This window comes from Phoca vitulina, unplaced genomic scaffold (assembly GCF_004348235.1).
Source record: "Phoca vitulina isolate PV1807 unplaced genomic scaffold, GSC_HSeal_1.0 scaffold3, whole genome shotgun sequence".
Classification (NCBI taxonomy): domain Eukaryota; kingdom Metazoa; phylum Chordata; class Mammalia; order Carnivora; family Phocidae; genus Phoca; species Phoca vitulina.
Genome location: NW_022589706.1, coordinates 68,680,956 through 68,706,766, shown reverse-complemented (window position 1 = coordinate 68,706,766; position 25,811 = coordinate 68,680,956). Strand labels below are relative to the sequence as shown.

The 25,811-nt window shown below is 34.2% G+C and overlaps 1 protein-coding gene across 7 annotated transcripts in view; it reads right to left on the bottom strand.

Moving 5' to 3' along the window:
• The window catches only part of CCSER1 (coiled-coil serine rich protein 1), a 1,349,277-nt gene that overhangs the window by 701,247 nt on the left and 622,219 nt on the right, over positions 1-25,811 (bottom strand). For all 7 annotated transcript variants that reach the window (XM_032400829.1, XM_032400826.1, XM_032400831.1 and 4 more), the window contains one exon: positions 25,345-25,428. In XM_032400829.1, coding sequence (XP_032256720.1) covers positions 25,345-25,428 — 84 coding nt within the window. The remainder of the gene's footprint in view (positions 1-25,344; positions 25,429-25,811) is intronic.

Below are 25,811 nucleotides of genomic sequence, written 5' to 3'. Positions count from 1 at the left end.
ATGAAGAAAAATGTAAATAAGTATGGAAAAATAGTTTTATATTGGGCTAATGAGAAAAGTTCCACATTACAGAAAGAGTCCTCTAGAAAATATTTTGATGTCATAACCAAAAAAAAAGATCATTAAGACTGGATAAAATCTTAAATTTTAAATCATGTTCTACAATATTAAAAGCAAAATGATATTAAAAAACCCTCAAAATATGAATACAAGTTAATAAACTCCACATCCGAAGAATGCTTTAGACAGCCTTACTCAACATTGGTAATAAACAAGTCAGGCCTTTTACCAATTTCTCCTTTAATGTTTGGACAAACTTTAATCCAGCAGATCAAACAACACCTGAGAATCTGTAGGCAGCAGATTTCCTGGAACTAGAGGGGGACCACTTTGCAGAAAAGAGCCACACTGTTTAAGCACCTTTTTCTTTTCACTGACTTGTGTGATCTGCACCACAACTGTATGAAGTAGATACCATTTTTACCTCTAGACCACAGATAAGAAAACTGAAGAAATAAGAAGAGGTTATGTGAAAGATGTTATGCCCAAGGTCATACAAATAATAAATGGTGGAGAATTGGGCCTTAAACTGTCTAGTACAGCTCCAAAGGACTCACAGTTATAAATCTATGCTTACTTGTTAAGGGATGCCATTTCCTTGAATTTAGGAAGTCTAGAAATAGTCTTTAGATATTCACCCAACCTAAAATCTTATTCTTACTTCAGGATGTCATTTTTTGAAAACATAAGTAATTTCACAGCCTATTAGAAAGAAGTCACCTCATACACATCTCTTGGGTATTAAAAAAATTAAGCATATAATTTATTATGAAAACTGTTACATTTTTGAACATGGGAAAGGGTACTATTAATAATAATATTAATTAATAATAAAGATGGAATAATGACTTTGTGATCAGGCATGTTTTAGGTAAACCAGAATATAGTCACACTAGACATGGGGGTTCTCTGAATGACCCATTTTCTTTGCGCACTAATCCCATAAGAATCCCTACCCTTACCCTAGCAGCAGGCAGGGCCCCTTGTGTCTGTCTCTTTCCCATAGGGGCCATTTTCCCCTTGCTATTTCCTACTTCATTTCCTGATGGTTCTCTTTAACAGACACCTCGGACTAGTTCCCACAGTCTCTTTGCTCTGTACATCCAAAACACACTGCTTTCAGCACCCCAGTGCTCCTCCTCTTCCCTTTTCAGACTCTAATGCTCACCTAAAATACACTGGTTTCCTATATCATAATCCAGATGTTGGTTCATCCCTGGGGTCATCATTTCTGTGCCTACTTGGGTTCCATGTTCCTGCTAGTTTCCTATTTATTCCTCTTGCAAAGACCAATCGAATTCCAACAAGCAAAGAGATGGCTCCACTTAGCCACAGAGCTAACGGAATCAAGAAATTAGAATTTTGCTAATTCTAACTTTTGCTAATTAGAATTTGCTAATTCAAAACACCCCATATCTCTTGTCTAACTTGTTCCTGGCAGAGAAAAATACCAAGAGTTTTAATGATGTTATTAATCTCCAAGTCCTTTTTGATAAACAAGAAAAAATTTGTAATTTTGCTTTTAAAATACAGTTTAAAGATGTTTTAAATAAGAAGCTGGGGAGAAAAAATAAACTACATTGACTAACAAATTAGTTCAATGAAGGCTAGTGGAGTGGAGTAATTACCATTTATGGAGCACTCCCTAACGCCAAGCTTTACTTTTTATTGGGGGGGGGGGGGGAGAGAAACTATCAAATAAGCCAACATTCAGGAAAGAGGAAATACAAAACCAAAAAGAAACAGCAGTCCTGCAGATAAAATACAGGAAGTTCCTATTTGTGAGTTGTGCCCAAATTCTCATTCACTGGGCAAGTCACGGGAAGGGCCATAGGAGCAAGGTAAACCATATTCTTTCTACTTAGGAGTTTTGGTTATTGTGAAGACTAATGAAAGCCAGACACACTTCCAAAGTACCAGGACAGCCCTCAAAATAGGGATAATATAGTTATTACTTGTGTTATAATAAAAGTCAATCCATCTTTTAAAATTCTATGGAGTAGCCAGAAAGCTGGGTAAAGGATAAAATTTAGATCATAAGTGGTTCTAATACACAATGCATCCTGACTCGGTCTATGTCAGGGATACAGGCAGAAATAGTTTCTTCGTTAAGGATTTATTTTTAGGTTTGTTCCCACCCTTGCCCCCAACTACATTCCTGATTTCTGGTCTTAGGAAGGAGCTAACTAAGTCACAAACATATATAATAAAGGTTATTTTTGAGAAGCCATTGGTCATTAGCTACAGAGGTTTTAGACACTGATCTTATCTTCCAAAGTTGAGGAAATGCATCATTTACTGACAACTGACTCTAGCTGCTGACCTAATGTCTCTAGAAGACAGGTAAAATGCTCAAAAAGGACAGAGCTGAGGCCAGGTGTTTTAGTGCTGTAAGGAATCAAGTGATCCAACTTATGTACCAGTTACATTGTGGAGTGGTACTACTGGTCAGTTCTAAATGCCTTTTTTTTTTAAGGGGTTGTGGGTTTTTGTTTGTTTTTGTTTATTTGTTTGTTTTGCTTATTGACCCAGATACCATTTCATCAATAGAAAGAAGAATTTACTCTCTGGTGAGAAATGCCACAACTGCCATGGAAATTCTGTGTCTTGCAGACAGGGTTATCACTCTTAAAAAAACAAAAAAACCAAAAACCTGTGAGTGGCTGGATAGTTTTCATGGATGAGGATGACCCTTTCTGCAAAATAATGTTGTCGCTTTGTGATTTGCTTCAAGTTGAACGTGTAGGCACTACAGTCAGTGAAGACATAAAATATATGAACTATGAAACATTTTGAATATTGACATTTTAGTTTTTTAATAATGACATTTAAAATTATTATTTTTAATACTCATAAAACCTTACTCCTGAGTTTGCTGAAATTCAGAGCTGCCTACTTCAGTTCATCAGATACCTAGTGGGGGGATATAATCACAAAGCTAGAGAAATGTGAAACACTCCAGGCTAGACATGTTAGGCTAATCATAATGTAGAAAAGTTCTTCAAAGATTTGAGCGCACAGCACTTCATAAATAGTACTGCTACCAATTAATTTCTCTAAAATTAAGATTATAGATTTCCCATGTGAAATTAATGTTATAGAATCAACCTCTTTTGTAATAGAAAACGGTTATTTTGTCTCCTATTCTAAATTAAGATACAGCCTTTTCTCCTCATTCTTCTCCACCCACACACATTTTTAATACTAGATATTTGTGGAACAGATTTAAATTTTTTCTCTCTAGTAAAATCAAGGATTCTCTCCTCTACTAAATAAATGATGCTATTTTAATAGCAGATTAAATAGAATAATAAATTTCAAGGTACTAAAGCAGCAGAGATCAAAAGGATGCTTTACAGAATAGGTCATATTTTATATGTATTATATAATATATAGTATTGCTATACTATTACAATTTGCTATATTGTATTATATCATTAATTATAATTAATTTCAATGCAAGCCACTAACTCAAAGACCACACTATTGACTAATGACTGTAAGATAAAAGAATAGAGACAATTCATATATCAATCTTTTATATATACTTTCCTTTGGAGGCACCATTTTCTTTTTCTTCTAGTATTCCTGTCTTAAAGTGTGAATTTCTAAACTTTTGGGAGAATGGGAAGGAATTTCTAGTATTTGTTCTATCCTCCTTACCTATGCTTCAACAACAGAAAAGAAATGTCTTATCTAATCAGTGGGATTAGGCAAAAGGATGAAATATGGGAAATTTCAGCCTTTCAACAGTCTCTCTTTTAAGATAATGTGATTTATCATGTGGACTTTCTCCTCTTGTTCCTCCTTCTATGTAAACTTACTTGGACTAGGGGTTAGAAGCTTTCTAGAAGCAAGTTACCTCTCTTTGTGGTCCCACTTTTGGGCCTTGATCTATATGATGCAGCAATGAACTTGCAGCAAGTTTAGTGATGGTATTGGGGGGGGGCACTTGGGAGGTAATTAAGTCATGTAGGGGGAACCCTCATGAATGGGATTAGTGCCTTATAGATGGAGGCCAGAGAGCTAGCTTCTCTCTTTCAGCCATGTGCCGACATGACTAGAAGTCTGCAGTCTGCAACCTCAAGATAGTTCTTACCAGAACCGTACCATACTGGCTTCCCAATCTAAGACTTCCAGTCTCCAGAAGTATGAGAAATATGTGTTTGCTGTTTATAAGCCACCCAGTCTATGGTCTTTGGTTATAGAAGTCTACACAAGATCTAAGGTATATAGAAGGCACAGGTCCATGCCCTATCCCATGTTTGGATTTCCATTGTTTCAGACCTGTAGTTGGAAGCTGTATGAAAAGCTCACTGACGTTTGTTTGTTATAAGGTATGTTATAAGGTTAACCAAAAATTTTATTATAGGTGATATTAATTGCTTATATTTGTGCTTTTAGATACATCATTTAGATTATAGACTTCTTGGACAAAGATAATAACATTTTTTAAAGCACTTAGAAAATACAGAAGACATATAAGACACTTGGTGATTTACAGGATGAAAATCATTAAGCAATTATATAAGTTATATTTAAATATGTGTTTAATAATAGAAAATAGCTCATTTGATTTATATATTTCAATAATTTAATTATTGGACAACTGAAAAATTTAATTATATCAGAAAGTTTACAGTGTTCTATTTTAATAATTAAAATATTCCATGAGACCTTATTAACTATAAAATTACTCATATTCTTCAATTTTAAAAATATATTAGCTGATATTATTTTCCTATATGGATATGTATACCCTATATAACATTGCTATGCTAAAATTTAGAAATTCTTATTTAAATTTTGACAGACTAAAAGGATTAGACTGTCTGCCAGGAAATCTAGGAGTAAGTCAGACAGGGCCATGAAGGGAAAACAGGACCCACATGGCAGGGCTTTTGAGTTGAGTAGGCTCAGCAGAATGTCTGCTCACCTGAGTTACAAACAACCACCTTTTTGCAGTTTCTGACATTTGACTAATAATTCTCCTTCAGGATGACAGACCCAAAGGTTAGCTTAATCTAAATTTCATGTTCTGTGTGCTTACTGATCATGTTTCTGTTCACCAATATCAGGAAGGTAAGGAAATGAGGGGCGTGGATGAGGATGGATGAAATTTTATTTGTCAACTTTATATTGACCTTCTACTCAATAGTACCATACAATTTGCATGTATAAAAATATCAGTAATCTCACTCCAGCTCAGAACAGATGTCTAACCATTTCCGAATGTTGGAAACATGAGCAAAATGGGAATGTTTGCCCTCAATCCTGAAATATCCTTAAGTCATATACAAGTGTACCAGTTTTAAAAGGCAAAACCTCTATTATTGCATTAGGCTTAATTCAGTAAAATGGAGTTGCTAGAAAATTAGGAAACACACACCATTATGTCCCAGACCTTGTGTTGCCTGTAATAAGGCATACATTTCACAATGGCATAGGATTCTCTAGACTCCAGCAAAATTCTCCCAGATATACAATTAAAACAATCTAGTATAATCTATTTCAACTTGGTAAAATTAAAACAATATTCTAGTTGGATAGGTCTCTCTGGGAAAATCCAGTTTTCCTAAACTGTCATCGTTGATGAGAGTTCCAGGTGCTGCTGACAAAGCATTAGATGTTATCAGTGATGTATGGAGAAAGAAAAAGAAAATCTCTTGCAACCAGATTTAAATAAAATATGCTCAGGGGACAAATTTCATGTATCAACACACAGGATTCTAAGCATATCACTGAGCTGGGATTACAGTCTTACGGGTGGTCTCATGACTCCAAGGTAATAAATACTTCACACCATAAAAGAGGCCTTATATGTGAAGTGGCAAATATATCTAATATCATTGCATTTAGAAGTTCAAATATAAAGCTATAATTGGTTGCATTAGTTTGGAAAAATGTAAAATTAAAATACTAAGAAAATATGTTGGTAGGTATAAATGAAAATGGTAGTTTAAAATAAATATTGGAAGCAGTTGAAAAAAAATGATGTATGTTTAAAAGATACGCAGTTTTTAATTTGTATTGAAGATAAATGCCTAAAAGCAATCCCGAAATGGAATTAATGTTTTTTTCTTCTGCACTCTAATTAGCTTAGGAATCTAACAGTAAAATAAAGATCATACTGAAACTATTAATTCAAGTAGCATCTAACATCAACAGGGTATTTAGTATTAATAATTCATTCATCTTGCTGAGGTACTAATATTCAACTTATAGTTTGAGAACCCTATACGAAATTCTAAGGACTTAAACATGTTGATTGTTAACAAGAAATAAATTATTCACTTTCAAGTTTACTCTGATTATTAATAATCACCCTGTGAATATTAGGAAGGGAAATAGGCATGTGACTTCCAAGAGGGCCGAATGACATGGATCCTAGAGAGAACATCCTTTAAATTGTGAAAATACACAAAAATTCATTTAGAGCTGCATATATAGCTTATTGAAAGGCTTATTTCAACTGAGGAATTAGGATTGTATTTTGTATGCTTAGAATAATATATTCACTTATAGCTCATGCACTATTTTATGCACTGGGCACTGGATGAAATCTCTATAGGGATACACAAATTCCTTATCATCTTTTCTTATTGCCAAAAAAAAGTCCCAAGAAATAGGCATAATGAATGGGATATTAGTAGTCTCCATAACTTCAGAGACTACTTTACATTGTCCTTGTGCTAAAGAGAGGGGAACTAAACCCTTGGGTTATTGGAAAAGCACCAAATAAAGCATTTGTTGGCTTTAAAGCTAGAATACGTACATAACATCTTCCTGTTTCCTCAATGATGTAGTATGGATAGGATAAGATATACTAAGTTTTATCATAGGTGTGGACCTTCCCAATAATACACAGAAAATGTCTTATTTATAGAAAGTAAATTTAATATATTATCTATGGAAGAACACTACAAATAAGTTGCAATTTCTTTATTCCATAATATTTTGCTCAAGTATACACCATTTATTTTTCAAAGGACAAATCTGTAATGTGTTGGGAAAACTGGCCTTATTAGTGTCCTTTGGGGTAAATTTTTTATAGTTAAATGTTTTTGAGTAAAATTAAAATAGGGAAAATGCTTGCAGATTCTGGAACTGACAAGAGGAATACCATTCATTTGCCTAATGAAAGATATGACATGTTTCAGAAAGTAATTTTGTTCTTTATGGATCTCTATGACAGTGCCCTTTGGTAGCCATATTAGTATACACACCAAGAGAAAGATCAGTGAAAAGAAAAAGAATTCAACTGTATATAGCAATACAAGCCTTTCTCAAGAAACAAGAAAGATCTCAAATATACAACCTAACCTTAAACCTGAAGGAGCTGGAGACAGAACAGCAAATAAAGCCTAAACCCAGAAGGAGAAGAGAAATAATAAAGATCAGAGCAGAAATCAATGAAATAGAAACCAAAAGAACAGTAGAACAGATCAAAGAAACTAGGAGCTGGTTCTTTGAAAGAAATAATAAGATTGATAAACCCTTGGCCAGACTTATCAAAAAGAAAAGAGAAAGGACCCAAATAAATAAAATCATGAATGAAAGAGGAGAGATCACAACCAACACCAAAGAAATACAATTATAAGAACATATTATGAGCAATTATATACCAGATTATAAATAATCTGGAAGAAATGGATGCATTCCTAGAGATGTATAAACTACCAAAACTGAACCAGGAAGAAATAGAAAACCTGAACAGACCTATAACCACTAAGGAAATTAAAGCAGGAATCAAAAATCTCCCAACAAACAAAAGCTCAGGGCCAGACGGCTTCCCAGGGAAATTCTACCAAACATTTCAAGAAGAATTAATACCTATTCTTCTGAAACTGTTCCAAAAAATAGAAATGTAAGGAAAACTTCCAAACTCGTTTTAGGAGGCCACCATTACCTTGATCCCCAAACCAGACAAAGATCCCATCAAAAAGGAGAATTACAGACCAATATCCTTGACGAACATAGATGCCAAAATTCTCACCAAAATACTAGCCAATAGAATCCAACAGTACATTAAAAGGATTATTCACCACGACCAAGTGGGATTTATCCCTGGGCTGCAAGGTTGGTTCAAAATCCTCAAATCAATCAAAGTGATACAATACATTAATAAAAGAAAGAACAAGAACCATATGGTCCTCTCAATAGATGCAGAAAAAGCATTTGACAAAGTACAGCATCCTTTCTTGATTAAAACTCTCCACAGTGTAGGGATAGAGGGTACATATCTCAATATCATAAAAGCCATCTATGAAAAACCAACAGCAAATATCATTCTCAATGGGGAAAAACTGAGAGCTTTTCCCCTAAGGTCAGGAACACAGCAGGATGTCCACTATCACCACTGCTGTTCAAATCCTGGCCACAACAATCAGACAACAAAAAGAAATAAAAGGCATCTGAATTGGCAAAGAAGAAGTCAAACTCTCACTCCTTGAAGATGATATGATACTTTATGTGGAAAACCCAAAAGACTTCACCCCAAAACTGCTAGAACTCATAGGGGAATTAAGTAAAGTGGCAGGATATAAAATCAATGCACAGAAATCAGTGGCATTTCTATACACCAACAACAAGACAGAAGAAAGAAAATAAGAAGTCGATCCCATTTACAATTGCACCCAAAACCATAAGATACCTAGGAATAAATCTAACCAAAGAGGCAAAGAATCTGTACTCAGAAAACTATAAAATACTCAAGAAAGAAATTGAGGAAGACACAAAGAAATGGAAAAACGTTCCATGCTCATGGATTGGAAGAACATATATTATGAAAAGGTCTATGCTACCTAGAGCAATCTATACATTTAATGCAATCCCTATCAAAATACCATCAACTTTTTTCAAAGAAATGGAACAAATAATCCTAAAAATTGTATGGAACCAGAAAAGACCCTGAATAGCCAGAAGAATGTTGAAAAAGAAAAGCAAAGCCGGTGGCATCACCATTCCGGACTTCAAGCTCTATTTCAAAGCTGTAATCATCAAGACAGTATCATACTGGCACAAAAACAGACACATAGATCAATGGAGCAGAATAGAGAGCCCAGAAATGGACCCTCAACTCTATGGTCAACTCATCTTCAATAAAGCAGGAAAGAATGTCCAATGGAAAAAAGACAGTCTCTTCCACAAATGGTGTTGGGAAAATTGGACAGCCACATGCAGAAGAATGAAACTGGACCATTTCCTTACACCACACACAGAAATAGACTCAAAATGGATGAAAGACCTCAATGTGAGACAGGAATCCATCAAAATCCTAGAGGAGAACACAGGCAGCAACCTCTTTGACCTCAGCCACAGCAACTTCTTCCTAGAAACATCGCCAAAGGCAAGGGAAGCAAGGGCAAAAATGAACAGTGGGACTTCATCAAGATAAAAAGCTTTTGCACAGCAAAGGAAACAGTCAACAAAACCAACAGAATGGGAGAAGATATTTGCAAATGACATATCAGATAAAGGGCTAGTATCCAAAATCTGTAAAGAATTTATCAAACTCAACACCCAAAGAACAAATAATCCAATCAAGAAATGGGCAGAAGACATGAACAGACATTTTTCCAAAGAAGACATCCAAATGGCCAACAGACACATGAAAAAGTGTTCAACATCACTCAGCATCGGGGAGATACAAATCAAAACCTCAATGAGATACCACCTCACACCAGTCAGAATGGGTAAAATTAACAAGTCAGGAAATGACAGATGTTGGCGGGGATGCAGAGAAAGGGGAACCCTCCTACACTGTTGGTGGGAATGCAAGCTGGTGTAGCCACTCTGGAAAACAGTATGGAGGTTCCTCAAAAAGTTGAAAATAGAGCTGCCCTATGACCCAGCAATTGCACTACTGGGTATTCACCCCAAAGATACAAATGTAGTGATCCGAAGGGGTATGTGCACCCCAATGTTTATAGCAGCAATGTCCACAATAGCCAAACTATGGAAAGAGCCTAGATGTCCATCAACAGATTAACGGATAAAGAAGATGTGGTGTATATATACACACAATGGAATATTATGCAGCCATCAAAAAACCCGAAATCTTGCCATTTGCAAGGACATGAATGGATCTAGAGCCTATTATGCTAAGCAAAATAAGTCAATCAGAGAAAGACAAGTATCATATGATCTCATTGATATGAGGAATTTGAGAAACAAGACAGAGGATCATAGGGGAAGGGAGGAAAAAATGAAATAAGATGAAACCAGAGAGGGAGACAAACCATACGAGACTCAATCTCAGGAAACAAACTGAGGGTTGCTGGAGTGGTGGGGGGTGGGAGGGATGGGGTGATGGACATTGGGGAGGGTATCTGCTATGGTGAGTGCTGTGAATTGTGTAAGACTGATGAATCACAGACCTGTACCTCTGAAACAATACATTTAAGAAAAAAAAGTAGGAAGGAAAAAAATGAAGGGTGGGGGAATCGGAGGGGAATCAAACCATGAGAGACTATGGACTCTGAGAAACAAACTGAGGGTTCTAGAGGGGAGAGGGTGGGGGAATGGGTTAGCCGGGTGATGGGTATTAAAGAGGGCACGTTCTGCATGGAGCACTGGGTGTTGTACGCAAACAATGAATCATGGAACACTACATCAAAAACTAATGACGTAATGTATGGTGACTAATATAATAAAATAAAATTTAAAGAAAAAAAAGAATTCAACTCAAAGCAATTAACATGTTTAGGTAATGTAATTTTCTAAGAATCAAATTATTACACATGAGTAAATAGTGAAGCTTCATTTTTAAAAAAATAGTTTGTTCATTTACTATGGGTCAGAAAAAAAATTATCACAGTTTTTATTATCAAATGTTTATCCATAATCTATAGTTTTAGCTGAACACATGCAACTAAAATGAAGGATGTTCTACTCATTTGCACATTTCCAGTAAGGACAGAAAACTTAAAAAATGAAGTCATTAAATTTTTTGTTTTAAGAAGTGGATTAATATATGTTTATTTTAATATACAATTGACAAAATATTACTAGTAAATATGTATTTAGACCACAGAATTTGAAAAAAAGTTATATAGTTAAACAGAAATACCTAATGCTTGTGAAAAAGGAAGTCTTATGATGCTATACATAGAAAATCTAAAGACTCGACCAAAAAATCTACTAAGGAAATAAATTCCTAAAGTTGCAGGGTACAAAATTAACATACAGAAATCTGTTGCATTTCAATACATTAATAATGGAGTAGCAGAAAGAAATTAAGAAAACAATTCCATTTAGAACTGCACCAAATACTTAATATATTTAACAAAGGAAGTGAAAGACTTGTACTCTGAAAACTATAAAACACTGATGAAAGAAATTAAGGATGACACAAATGGAAAGATATTCCACACTCATGGATTGGAAGAATGCTGTTAAAATGTCCATGCTACCCAAAGCAATCTACAGATTCAATGTAATGCCTATCAAATTACCAACAGCATTTTTCACAGAACTAGAATACTAAAATTTGTGTGGAACCACAAAAGACCTCAAATAGCCAAAGCAATCTTGAGAAAGAGGAACAAAATTAGAAGTATAATAATTCCAGACTTCAAGATACATTAAAAAGCTGTAGTAATCGAAACAGTATGGTACTGGAACAAAAACAGACACATAGGTCAATGGAACAGAGTAGAGAACCCAGAAATAAACCCACAATTATATGGCCAATTAATCTATGACAAAGGAGGCAAGAGTTTACAATAGGTAAAAGACATTCTCTTCAATAAATGGTGCTGGGAAAATTGAACAGCAATGTGTAAAAGAATGAAACTAGACCACTTTCAAACACCATACACAAAAGTAAACTCGGGGCACCTGGGTGGCTCAGTCATTAGGAGTCTGGCTTCGGCTCAGGTCATGATCTCAGGGTCCTGGGATCGAGCCCCGCATCGGGCTCCCTGCTCTGCAAGAGGCCTGCTTCTCCCTCTCCCACTCCCCCTGCTTGTGTTCCCTCTCTTGCTGTCTCTCTCTCTGTCAAATGAATAAAATCTTGAAAAAAAAAAAGTAAACTCAACATGGATTAAAGACCTAAATGTGAGACTTGAAACCACAAAAATCCTAAAAGAGAACACAGGCAGTAATTTCTGTGACATCAACTATAGCAACACTTTTCTAGAGCAACATTTTCTAAAGCAAGGGAAACAAAAGCAAAAATAAACTATCGGGACATCAAAATAAAAAGCTTCTGCACAGTAAAGGAAACAATCAACAAAACAAAAAGGCAACCTACTGGATGGGAGAAGACAGCCACAAATGATATATTCAGTAAGGGGTTAATATCCAAAATCTATAAAGAATTTATACAACACAAACCAAAAAAACAATCCAATTTAAAAAAAGAATGGACGGAGGACCTGAATAGACATTTTTCCAAAGAAGATATACAGATGGCCGACAGACACATGAAAAGGTGATCATCACTTATCAAGGAAATGCAAACCAAACCCACAATCAGCTTTCACATGACAACTGTTAGATTGGCTAAATTAAAAAAAGACAGGAAATAGCAAGTTCTGGCAAGGATGTGGAGAAAAAGGAACCCTTGTACACTGTTGGTGGTAATGCAAATTGGCGCAGCCACTGTGGGAAACACTATGAAGCTTCCTCAAAAAATTAAAAATAGAAACACCATATTACCCAGTAATTCCACTACCATTTACCTAAAGAAAAAAAAAAAACAAAACCATTAATTCAAAAAAATACATGCATCCTTATGTTTATTGCAACATCATTTACAATAGCCAAGATATGGAAGCAACTTAAGTGTCCATTGATAGATGAATGGATTATTATTCAGCCATAAAAGGAGGAGCTCTTATAAAAAAAAAAAATAGGGGACCTTGCCATTTGCAACAACACAGATGGATCTAGAGGGTTATGCTAAGTGAAATAAGTCAGACTGAGGAAGACAAATACCACATGATTTCACCCACGTAGAGTGAAAAACCATAAAAAACATAGACATAAAAAAAAAACCAAAAAGTAAAATCAGATCTTTAAATACACAGGACAAACATGGTTGCCAATGGGGAATGAGGTGGAGAAAGAGGTAAAATGGGTGAAGGGGAATGGGACAGGCTTCCAGTTATGGAATAAGTCATGGGAATAAAAGGCACAGCACAGGGAACATAGTCAATAATACTGTAATAGCACTGTATCGTTATAGATGGTAGGTACACTTGTGTTGAACATAGCATAGTGTATAGAGAAGTTGAATCCCTCTGTTGAACACCTGAAACTAATATAACATTGTATGTCAACCATACTCAATTTTTCTTAATAAAATAAAAATTTTAAAAAACAAAAAGGAGGTCTTGCCCTTTACTGCAGTGACATTACTTTTGGGAATTTACTTTAATAATTAAACATATAAAATGTATTTGATACATAACTAAGAAAAAAATTAGAGTGTAAAATATATAGTCATTATCATTTCACCTATATAACAAAAAACAACAACAACAACAACAACAACCAGGGGGAGAAACACATGAATATATCCAAAAGAATTATGTTGAGGTAGTGGAATAATGGGTAACAGTTTTTTCCTCTTCTGCCACTAGATAACTTTTATTAAAAAAAAAAAAATTTCAAAAATCTAGTCTAAAATAAAGTTTACTTAATATTTAGTCAAGATTATAATTTTATGTAAAAAGTACCTCTACTACATATGCAAATAGTAAGACTTCAAGAAGCAGAATTCGCTGTGACATAATGGCAGTTGTGTTCATAAAGTTTCAAGGATGAATTAAAGTATTATTCATTCAACTTTAAGTTCAATTACATCAGATGGATGACATTAAACTTGCCAAGTGTCTGCCTTTTGCAACATACTGGAGACAACTCAAACAAATTATGTAGCCTATCTTGAGCAATATAACAGGCATAGTGTCATCTTTTTAGCAGCTTGACTATTTTTGCTAAAACAAATACGCCTATTGTGACAAAGTTCACAATGGGAAAAAATGTATAGACTCTCATCCATGGAAATTTCTAGAATGATGTGGTTTCTTTAAATGATGGATTGTATATAACAAGATAGGCTATGTAGTTCAAGACTTCAGTGTACAAAATGAAGAACTATGAAGAGTGCCTATTTTAATTGAAAAGGTCAGATTAGCTAGGAAGTAAAAATCAGTAAGCAAATATATTTTTGGTTGATTCTATCCAACATCCCCTCTTTCAAAATTTGGCATCTCTTTGCATGTCCAGGACCCTAAAGCATCCCTCAGTCTCTTCTGCTGCTCATTAGGTGATAGGAAAGTTCATTGATTCGTGCTAAACCTTAGTTTCCCTGTTTGCAATGCACTGAGAAAGACAACAAAACTCACATAATTCACAGAGTTGTTGGGAATTATAAATGGAATACAGGATGAATAAATGAATAAAAACTAAAATAAACAGAACAGCAAGAGGAGGAGCTTATGTGGATAAGACATCTATTATGTTGGTATTAGATGTGTTTTGCGCTGCTACATTTCTTATTAAAATTCCCATCACTTTAATAGTTATTTAGTGTTGGATGCTACCAAACCAGTTTGCTCGCAGATCAAGGACAATTGACAAAAATCATGCAATTGGAAGAAAAGGAAGGGTGGGTACAGAAGCCTTAAACCCTGGGAGCCTTTAAATACTGAATTGAGTTACTCTTGGCCGGCTGCTGAATGAATAAACAAAGAGCTGCTGAATGCACTGGGAACTGAGAATTTAATAAAAGGAGAACTGTATTGCGTCTGGGGAATTATAAGAACTTTAAGGGGTTCCCATTCCAAAACAACCCAGTTCCATGAACTTCAATAGCTCAGAAACCCCTGTAACCCCTGGCTTGTCATGGGCTCTATTTTCTTTGTTCCTCTCAGCCTGACATTCCACCATTGTGTGCATGCCACAGTGAGAAATCATTAGATTTAAGGAACATTATATACAGTGGCGTACTTTTTGCTTCTCCATAGCAAACGTATTCAAATTTAATTCACATATGCATAGATTTTTTAAATGACATCTTGTAGTTCTGTAACCTTGTTTAATGTATTTATCATCTTCAAGCGTCAGCTTCAATTATATATATATCTATATATAAAATTATATGTTTATATATGAAATTATATATGTATTTATATATAAAATTATAACTGAGTGTGATGTGAGATACATAAGCAAATTACCTAGCATAATACTGACACATGATAGGGAGGCTTATTTATCTTATACTTCTCAGTCTTCAGTACTTTCACAAATATAGGTCATAAATAGGTTTGTCATTTTAAATTTTTACTCTTCCATTTATACTTGTCTTTTGCAGTTCTTTTTCCACTATCAAAACTTTCTGCCCATATCTAGTTTCTTTTACTAATTGTTCACATTACGGACCATTTTTTTTTAAAAATTAGCTTAAGACAATTGTACTATTTCATCAAAAGGTTTTCTCGTGAAAGTGAGAAGCAGACTACATAAGGATGACCTAATTTGTGCAAATTTTTTCATTGTTTTGATGAATGCTGTTTTTTGGGGGTTTGATTTTTAGAATACCTTATTTTTTAAAAAACGATTTTATTTATGAATTCATTTGAGCATGAGAGAGAGAGAAAACACACACATGCAAGCGGGGGCAGGAGAGGGAGAAGGAGACTCCACACTGAGCGTGGAGCCCCACATGGGGTTCGATCCCATGACCCTAAGACCATGACCCAAGCCTAAACCAAGGGTCCATGCTACCCAATTGAGCCAGCCAGGCACCCCTAGAATATTTTAGATTATAATTTTGACTTTGTCCTTTCCTTATGCTTCTATAATTTATTTCAGTTCCTAGTCTTCAGATACTTTAATAGTTCTATTTTCCTCTGACGTTTTACCTTCATTGTTTACTGTGGCACCCATCTTGTATTTCAATCCCCTGTTTCATGTTTCCACCACTGGCTTGTTTGCACCCTAGAACTCCCTTCATTAAATTATACAATAAAACCTAACACTACTCCTTCCCCCTTTTATTTCAATCTTTCATCTCCCAAATTATATAATTTAATAATGTGATATTATTTTGCTTTATTCTCTAAAGGTTTCCTTAACAAATGTTGTAGCAGGAACTCGGATATAAATTTTATTCATTTCTTTAAACATTTACTGAATGCCCACTTGGCTGGATGCTGAGCACAGAAGGATGACAAGGCCCCATCATTAAGGCACTCATCAATGAGAGAGGACACGATGCCAAGTCAAGGTAAAGCCACATTTGAATGGGATAGGGAAACATACAGGAAGTATAATTAAGCTCAGGCTTCTTGTTGGAATGAGGCCTGTTTTAATTTTGAATTGCCCAGAATGTGCCGCTTTGGCATGTGGATTGTTCGAGGTGAAGGAAATCAAGGCCTAACAGTCATGAAGAGCTTTTTACCTCTTAACTATCTGAAAGAATTTAGATAGAAAGCCTCTACCAGGAAGAAAACCAGTACCAAAGATAATTGTAGCTTATCTGTATGTCTAATGTTAAATAGATAACGAAAGACTTTTCTGCAGGACAAGACAGACATTTGTTTACCAAACATTTGCTCTTACATTCCTGTGAATGGTCTTCCAACCCTTTGAAGCCCCGGACCCCTACCCCCTTTCATTAGCTCATCATGGCATGTAAGCTTCTACGGCCAGCCTTTGAGCCTTCAGTGTCTACGGGAGACTCCTGAGCACAGGAAATTAAGTTTGCTTATTAATCTGTTTTACGTCAATTATTAGGCCAGCCAAAGAACCTAGAGGTGAAGAAGGGAAAGGTTCTTCTCCCCTATAGAAACTTCCTTTATATTCCTTACAGAACTTAAAACAGTCCTAGTTATAGCTCAAATAGTTGAGAATTGAGATGGTGCTAAATTATTAAAAAACATTTCTAGCTCAGTCATTCATGTTTTGTTCATCAGATGAGTCAAATAATTGTCAGATGATATCAGATAGTTGCTGATGTTTGTTTGGATTAGTGGTTGTCCTCACTTTTGACAATTTCCTCAGTCTGTATTTGACAGACTTTGGTAGATTTATTGGCAATATGAAATACACATGTGTGAATATGGAGATATTGTATTCACATGCAGAAGGTAGACAGAGATATTTAAGATCATTAAAAAACATTTATTTTCTTAGCTTTTAGGTAAAATACTTAGATTTTTCTCTTAATCTCTTCATCGCTCTGATAATGCTAAATCATGATTTTACAAATGCTTCTTAAAAATGGACTTCTATAGTATCCTCACTCAGCTCCATGAGGTGTCCATGAAGAAGGACATGGTAACAGAAAGGACATTAAATGTGCCTGTGATGTCCAGAGCCCGAGAAAGCCACTGCACTCATCTCTAAGGCTGTGAGAAGTTGCTGCAGGTCACTGCTCTAATAAAGTTTTCCTGTTTTGTATCATACAATCAGCTGCCCTGACCACCCAAGCCTGACTGGTACTACCAGGCTAAATCAATAAACAAGAGTTACTGTTTTTATTATGATATTGATCTATTACAAAGGAGAACTATGGTATCTTATTGTATAAAGCTAACCTCATGGCTTTGTAATTTATAAATTTGGATGTATTATGAGAAAAATATATGTTGATGGAGTCAAGCTGACTTTGCTGCAAATCCTAACTCTATCACTTATTATGCAGACTTGAACAAATCAGTTAATCCCTCCGAATATCTGCTTGATTATGGATGAACCGGAAGTAATAATACACACTTCTCGATTTTATTATAAAAAGTAAAGTCAATAATAAACCAAAAGCATTCACCAGAGCACTTGCCAAAGAATAAGAGCTCAGTAAATAATGACTGTTATTAAAATGAACTGTTTATTCCTGTCTCCTCATTTGAATGTTGGCTCCTTAACAGAGACTACTCCACTTCATCTTGTTAACCCTTGCTGCGAAGTCCCTAGCTCAGCCTGGCTTTCAAATACTTAATCTATTGTGAGGTAGAACATAGTTATGTTTTATATATTTATACACACATATATGTAAACGTGTACACACATACAACATATATAGTCTCCTTTTGCATGTTGACTCCGCTAGTAATTCACAATTTGTATGCCTCCAACCCCCACCCCCCGCCCCTCTAAATTCTAAGTCTTTTCCCTAATTCTAAGTCTTCAGCTAGCTCTTCCTGTTGATTACTTAAAGTTTTATTTGGTAGGTGATTCTATGCACTGAAATCTTGATTGGTATGATAAAAGAAATAAAAATGCAGAGAAACCACTAAATTTTCTGACATACCTTATAAATGAAAAATACACAAAATACCCAACTTTATAGATGGATTTCTGCTACATGCCTAATTTGGCCATAGTATGGCTGGCTGCTGCTTTTAGAGCCTATTTATACCTTAAAGGTATAAAACGCCTTCATACTAGCATTTAAATTATAGCACAATTATTTCCCTATATCCATGCCATACTACAATATCACAACACTTCGTGATAAAGACTTAAATAAATATGTGCTATTGCCAAGGCAAGTGCAGTAGAATATTAAAGATTGTATCTTTTTGTCAGCTCTTCATCAGGGTACTGGAGTGTGTAAGGAACTGGAGGCTAATCCCCATTACGTATCATAGGATATTGCCTCATTCACACTGTACATCTATCTCACAGACCCGAGGAGGAATGTAATTACTGCTGCAATAAGCCATTTCTGGATATATGCAATTAATTCACCTGGGGGGGGGGGTGGGGGAAAAAAAACAAGGAAAGTACCCTGACACTTTAATAATGTTTAAGTATACCTAATCTATTTCTTTTCTGTGCCTAATGTTTCCTAAATATGAGAAAGAAAGAGGATTTGAAAGTACTTATAGCTGTCTGTTCTTATGTAAATCATCCACGGGCCTGTAATCGTCTATCTTAAAATGACTGGTATGAAATAATACCCTAAGTTATAATAGAATGTAGAGCAAGTGGGGAATTACTTTTAAGATGGATGCAGGATATGATTTTCATGCAAAAAGAATGTTTCTCTTATCAAGCAGGAATTATTCTGTTACTAAAGCTTCAAGGACATACAATTTTATTCAATTTGAATTCTGAATATGTTTTAAACCAAATCAAAATTATTCTCTTCAGATTCTTGATAAAGTGCTATTTAGCTGTATGTATTTCTTAGAGTCTTATTTTTAGCTCCCCCTTTATTATGCATAGTAACCTGATTATACATAATGCTTTACTTTCAGTTCCTCAATTGCCTTCAATTTTTCAAAATTCATCAGTTCTACAAGTGCCTTTTATGCAGCTCCATACTTCGCTATTCAAATATTAACAAATGAGCTGAGAGCTTGGTTTACATTTAAATAAAGTAAATGGGATTTTAAGAGGCTGGAGAAAACTGATTGTTTATATGTTTACTTGCATTCAAGTAAGAATTTTCAATATTTGCTTTCAGTGAGAAAAAAGGTTTAATAACACACAAAGATATATTGATTTTAACTTCTCTTATGTTATCTGGTTTTCAAGTTAGTCTTTACATGGCAGGAGGAAGAAGTGTTCAAAACTCAGTTATGTACCTACCATATTGATACCTAGAACAGAGATCATTTGTAAAACCCCATTTCTAGAAGAAAAACTTACTTTAAATAATCATGACATAAAATGAGATTTAGTGATGGTCAGAAAAGAAACACAGCTAATTAAAAGGTTATCATACTCATCTTTGTAAATGTGATCATGCCAAGAAGTAGTAAGTTTTAATAAACAATATTTGTTTATTAAGATTCTGCAGAAGGTATAATTTAGGCAACTATTAACTCATGTCTTAATGCAACTTTTTTGGTTAGTGCATTAGTTTTAAGACATTAAAATGAAACATACAATTTAAAATTAAGAAGTTCAGAATTGGCTATTAAATTCAGTAAAATAATGTATGAACTAAAATTTAAGTATTACCCCCCAAAATATAGATCTTGCAGTTCTTTCTCTATGTGTTTACATCTTAAATAAAAATACTCCAAATGGTTACATCAAATGACAGAACTGAAGTAATTCAAGATTCATTCTTTCATCTTTATATATGATTTTCATTTTTTAAAAATATTTTATTTATTTATTTGACAGAGAGAGATAGCGAGAGAGGGAACACAAGCTGAGCAGGGAGCCCGATGCGGGGTTCGATCCCAGGACCCTGGGATCATGACCTGAGCTGAAGGCAGACGCTTAACGACTGAGCCACCCAGGCATCCCATGCTTTCATTTTGTATTTTGAATTTATTGAATACATTAATATGTAGTACTACAGGGGTTAGGAACACAAACTGAACTTAAAGCTTGCCGATTCTGAACTGTTAATCTCTGTACAGAGTTCTCCTCAACTGGAACTTCTCCCAATTAACCTTCCTTTAAAAATACAATGTTTATTAAGAGATGAGTAATAATGTGCTGACTGAAATTGTAAAGTGTGTAAAATGTAAACATCTTAACCTGAAGTTACTAAATTAGGATTCAGACCCACAAGAAAACAAAACATCTTTCAGGGAGGGGTTTTACAACCAACCTATGGGAAATGCAGATGGCTTTTAGTTAGTTTTATTTTTTTAAATGCTTCACAGTCAGTGCATCCCCTTACTCTTTAGCTTACAAACATGTGGTGACTAAGGTAACAAATAGCTTTCACTACATTCTGACAAGTATCAATGTTATGTGGTAAAATAGATTATGAAGGCAAACATAGGAGGTATTTTTATTTGGCCTTACTTTGTCTTAATGAGGGATGTTTTAAAGTATATTTATTTTCAGACAGTTCATAAGCTTTTTGGCTGAAATCTTATTTTGGGGTTATTCATTTAAACTGACCTTTTAAGTAGAAATATGCTTTTAAAGAAATATACTGTAAAAAGCTGTATTTACTCAGATCAGCTACAAAATGAAAGTTCCAAAGGGAAGAGTAAAATAGTAGAAATTATAAAGTTTAGAATCATCAATTACTGACAATTCACCTTTTCTAGAGTGATTACATATACATTCATTTTTGACAAAGGAATAGGCATTTAAATTACTGGTAAAACAATAAATACATAGTATGGTGTACTGATCCTAGTTAGGGCAATTAAGTTTTACTATTTACAGTCTTAGGTCCAACAAAAGTTATTTTTACTTTTAAGTTAACTCCAACTTCTTTAAAAATATTTTGAATCAATCTATTAATACCAAACCCATTTTCTTCAATTTCTGAAATCCTATAGGGCACACTTTTCATCCATACTGTGAAACCATTTATAGAATTTCTGAAGCCATTTATAAGATTAATAATCATTTACCAGAAAATACCTGTACACCCCTTCCCCCCCACCAAAACACAAGGCTACACACTTCACCACCAATGTTTATGATAAATCGCTCAGATTTATTTTAGGAACAAGGTGGCAATATTTACAATGTCCCTCAGTTTTATACCAGCAATAAAATTACACTGCAATCTTCAACATGACCTTCACTTAATAGCTGAGAAAAAGAATCAAACTTTCTCATACATGGGAAAAATATTTCTCTGCTTTATGTCACGAATAGTCAAAGTTAAACATAAAGTTAAAAATAACTTATTTTAAGTAACTTTGATATAGATTCTGATTGAGCATTCTTACTTTAAGCCATTATGTTTAGATTTTTGGTCTAAATCTATGCCAATGCATTAAATACCTTGAAGTAAATTCATGAAATCGCTAAATCTTTGTTCTGGTCAGAGAGTTCTATTTCTAATACACAAAAAGTTCAATATATTCTACATATACAATAAGCACAAACTTATATTTAAGTATAAATCCAAGTTTTAATTATTAAAAAGAAAAGACCTCCTATCATTTCTGACTCTGAAAGTTGGTTCTTTTCCATGCCTTCAGCTAATATCCTTATTAACAAGATGTTGAATAATTCTCATTCATGTCACAGTTTTTCATCTCATTTCCTACTCTGAACCAGTAACTCCTAGCAGTCTTTAACAATAATCTTGTCCAGGTTTTTGGTTTGATTTTTATCCTCAGATGTGACTTTTTGTCAATTAGAATCTTACAAGAGAACTGTGATATGCAAAAATAGTAAAATCATAACAACTATTATTAAGGAGTTGTAGTGAAGGGGTACAATTCCATAAGACCTCTGATACCCTTACTTCCCTTACAGACTAAATGACCACGTCCCCCCAAATTCACGTTGAACTCCTAATCCCCTGACGTGATGGTATTTGGGGGTGGGGATTTGGGGAGTTGTTAGATGAGGTCATAAAGGTAGGGCCTTATGGTGGGATTAGTGCCCTTATAAGAAGGGTAAGAGACAAGAGCACTCCCCTCCCACCATGGGTTAGGTCTTCAACATATTAACTTTGGGAGGACACAATTCAATCCATAGCAATATCCTTCATATTTCAAGGTAAATGGTGTTTTGTATGGCAGCCTAGCAGCCTAAAATACCATGCAAAGAACTATTTATGTAACAGACAAAGAAGCCCATCTATTCTACAGAACTTTTTTTTTTTTTACTTCATTTAAACTGGCTATCAACAGATAGATACTCATCCTATAACATACGATTTTATTGGGGACTATAATCTAATAACCCTCAAGCAATGGTTCTCAACTGGGGGAAATTTTGCCCCTCTGGATAACTGGCAATGTGTGGAAGGTACTATGGGAGAGAGGCTAGAGGGCATGGACACTGCTGTACATCTACAGTGCACAGAACTTACAAGGAGCAATAATCTGGTACCAAATGTCAAGAGTGCTGCTGTTGGAAAACCCTGATCTAAAGATAATAACCCAAAACCTGCATTTAAAAACCTCTCTTTTGCACCAGCCCCACACTGCCCCAACTAACTTCTTAATACTCCTGAAACAACCAAAGTGAGGCTGAATAAGTAAACAATCATACAAAAAATAAGCTTATTAAGTTGGAAATAAATCCTTTCTTGATATAATTATATCAAAATTTGATTTAGAAGGTATATAAAATTCTTATAATAGCAGTGGTCAAGAAATGAAAAACCCAAGATAAACAAGAGAGAACTAAACTAGCTCCAAATTATAGATCTACTATAATGTATTATAATAGGGTACAGCTAAACTGGTTTCTAAAATGTTTTAAAATCTTCAAATTTAGGTAGGTAATGTATAAAGGTGCAGCTTAAGGTCCACCTTGTCAAAATGTCACAAGTTATTTGTTATCAGGATCAAAAGTGCTATGACTTAATTTTAATGGATCCAAGTGGGTTACATTGCTTTTATGGGGTTGTACCTCTCCTATATGCTCTTAATCCAGTTTTAGTGATGGCTTTTTCTTTTTAGCAATGTCTCTTCTTCCTTAAATCCTCAAATCACTTATACACTTTCTTCTTTAGCTATAGTCCTCTTTAATAAAACCAACTTTGTTTTCAGAAGTTAACATTTTCCTGTTTAAATATTCAAGATGATTATGCAGACTACATAGAACAAAAGTGGAAATAACACCTTGATTGTTTCCTGCGAAATGTTGGAGGCTAATTAGTCATTTTGGGTCATTCAAGTTAAAAAGAAAAATAGAAAATAAAACAAAAACAGAAACAAAACCCTTGAATGTCATTTTACTAAATCAGCCAACAGAAGACTTTCTTTCTTGGAGAAAAGGGTCCTAAACTGCTTTAAGAGTTGAACTATGTAATATTGGCTTTCAAAGTAATCATTTCCTTTCTAATTTCCCTCAACAAATGAAGGTGTGATGTCTTGTATGTGCTATGTTTTAAATATGACACAACTAATGTTGGGGGGGGAGAAATGAATACTTCTTTTCTGAGTTAATCCTCCAAAAATAAGCATTCTCTGACAAAGTGAACTGTAGATTTTCTGTTGTGTTAAAACTGGTGATTCTATGCATCCTTTAATATTAATCTACATGATTTTTATTCAATGCAGATTTTTTGCTGCCACATAAACAAAGCTTGATCACATATCTATAGTTATATTAAATATAGAAATATTATCCTAGTCTAATAAAGTTTATAATAAATCAATTATTTACAGAAAGTTATTCCCAGTAATGTAAGACATGTTCCTTTTGTCTGTAGTACTATTACTATTTTAAATACTGGTTGATAGGTTTTCTAAAGCAACAATAATATGCTCATGAAGCCAATAATCAGCATCAATGCAATCATAACACAGTCTAAAGGTCAAATTTCAGTAAAAACATTGTCCACTGCCAAGAACCAATAAAATATGCTCTAAGTTTGTCCGCTCTCACTAATATGTTAAGAACTCTCAGAAGCTTGATGGTCTATAAAATCTGTTTTGTCATTTAATTGTATCAAATAATTATGTAATATATCATTGTTAATGTACTCAACTCTGACATCATCATAAAGAACACTATTGACTAGGATTTGTTTTTTGATCTTGATAATGAGTCAGGCTCTCTTATTGTGTAATATTTCTTCATTTTATTGGTATTGTTATGAACTCTTGATGAATTAAAATTCCTTTTTCATTCCTCTTTTTCATTCTTATTTTACAGATCATTTTTTATTAAACTCAGTAAATTTTATTGCAAAATATCGTTGATAGAAAAATAATGCACACTGCTATTCTTGTTACCTACCAAGTATGTTTTCAGGTTATAAGAGTTTAACTTAAGACATTTTTTATGACATCACATTTATAAACACCCCGAAAACATCAACTATAAACATTTAATATTTTGTGTAACTTTTATATAATATAGATATTATATATCCATATGTATATAGATACATTTCTATATACTTTATATAATACAGATATTTTATATCTATATTTATATCTATATTTATATCTATATTTATATAATATAGATATTATATAAATAAAAATCTCATCAAGGTAATACATTTTTGGTAGCTTTGTGAAAATAAAAAGTAAAATGTTTCCGTTTAAGATCTTTGAGTACTTTGCCTCATATTACATGGTTATATCTCTAGGTAGGGCAGTCTGAAGTTAAATCACACACTTTACAAAATAAAACATGGCCTCAGTCTTTACAATTTTGAGAAATACAACTAAAACATCTAACCTTGGTTCAGTAATCTGTTTCAGAATTATACAAAGTTCAATATAGATTATAGACTATCCTATTTTTCAGATTTTCAAGTCATCGTTGCTATAGGACTATAAAATTGATAATGAATCCAACGGAAACACTAACAGTTTATAAATAATATTATTGTTAACGAAGAAGTTGTTAGAGGGTTTAAAGCAAATAACCTTTCAAGGAAAGTATACTTGTGGGCCAAGTATTTTTATCACTTACCAGCTCTTCCTGAAGTTGGGAAATGAGTTCATCCCGCTCTTTCAGCTGCAGCTTCAGCAGTGAGCATTCATCTTTCATTATATCCTATAAAAACATCAAAGAGACAGCATAATAGGCTTAGTCCTTTCACTTTGCTCTGGATAAGGAAAGTCAGCTTCACACAGTGGCAGATAATTGCATATGACTAATGAAACTGAAATTTTCTCTACAGTGCGATATTTTTCATAATACATTCTAAGTTGCAAAATAAACAAGCTAATGTATCTGAAGATATTATTCTATATAATATACACACGTATGCTTTTTTAAAAAGTCATTTTCTTTGATATCCATTTGTCCATTTTGTTGCCCACGACAGAAACCAGTGAATTATCCTAAATTCTTTCCTCTCGTTCTTGTGCATAGTGAGTAGAAAAATGGCTATACTCAAGAAACAAACTGAGGGTTGCTGGAGTGGTGGGGGGTGG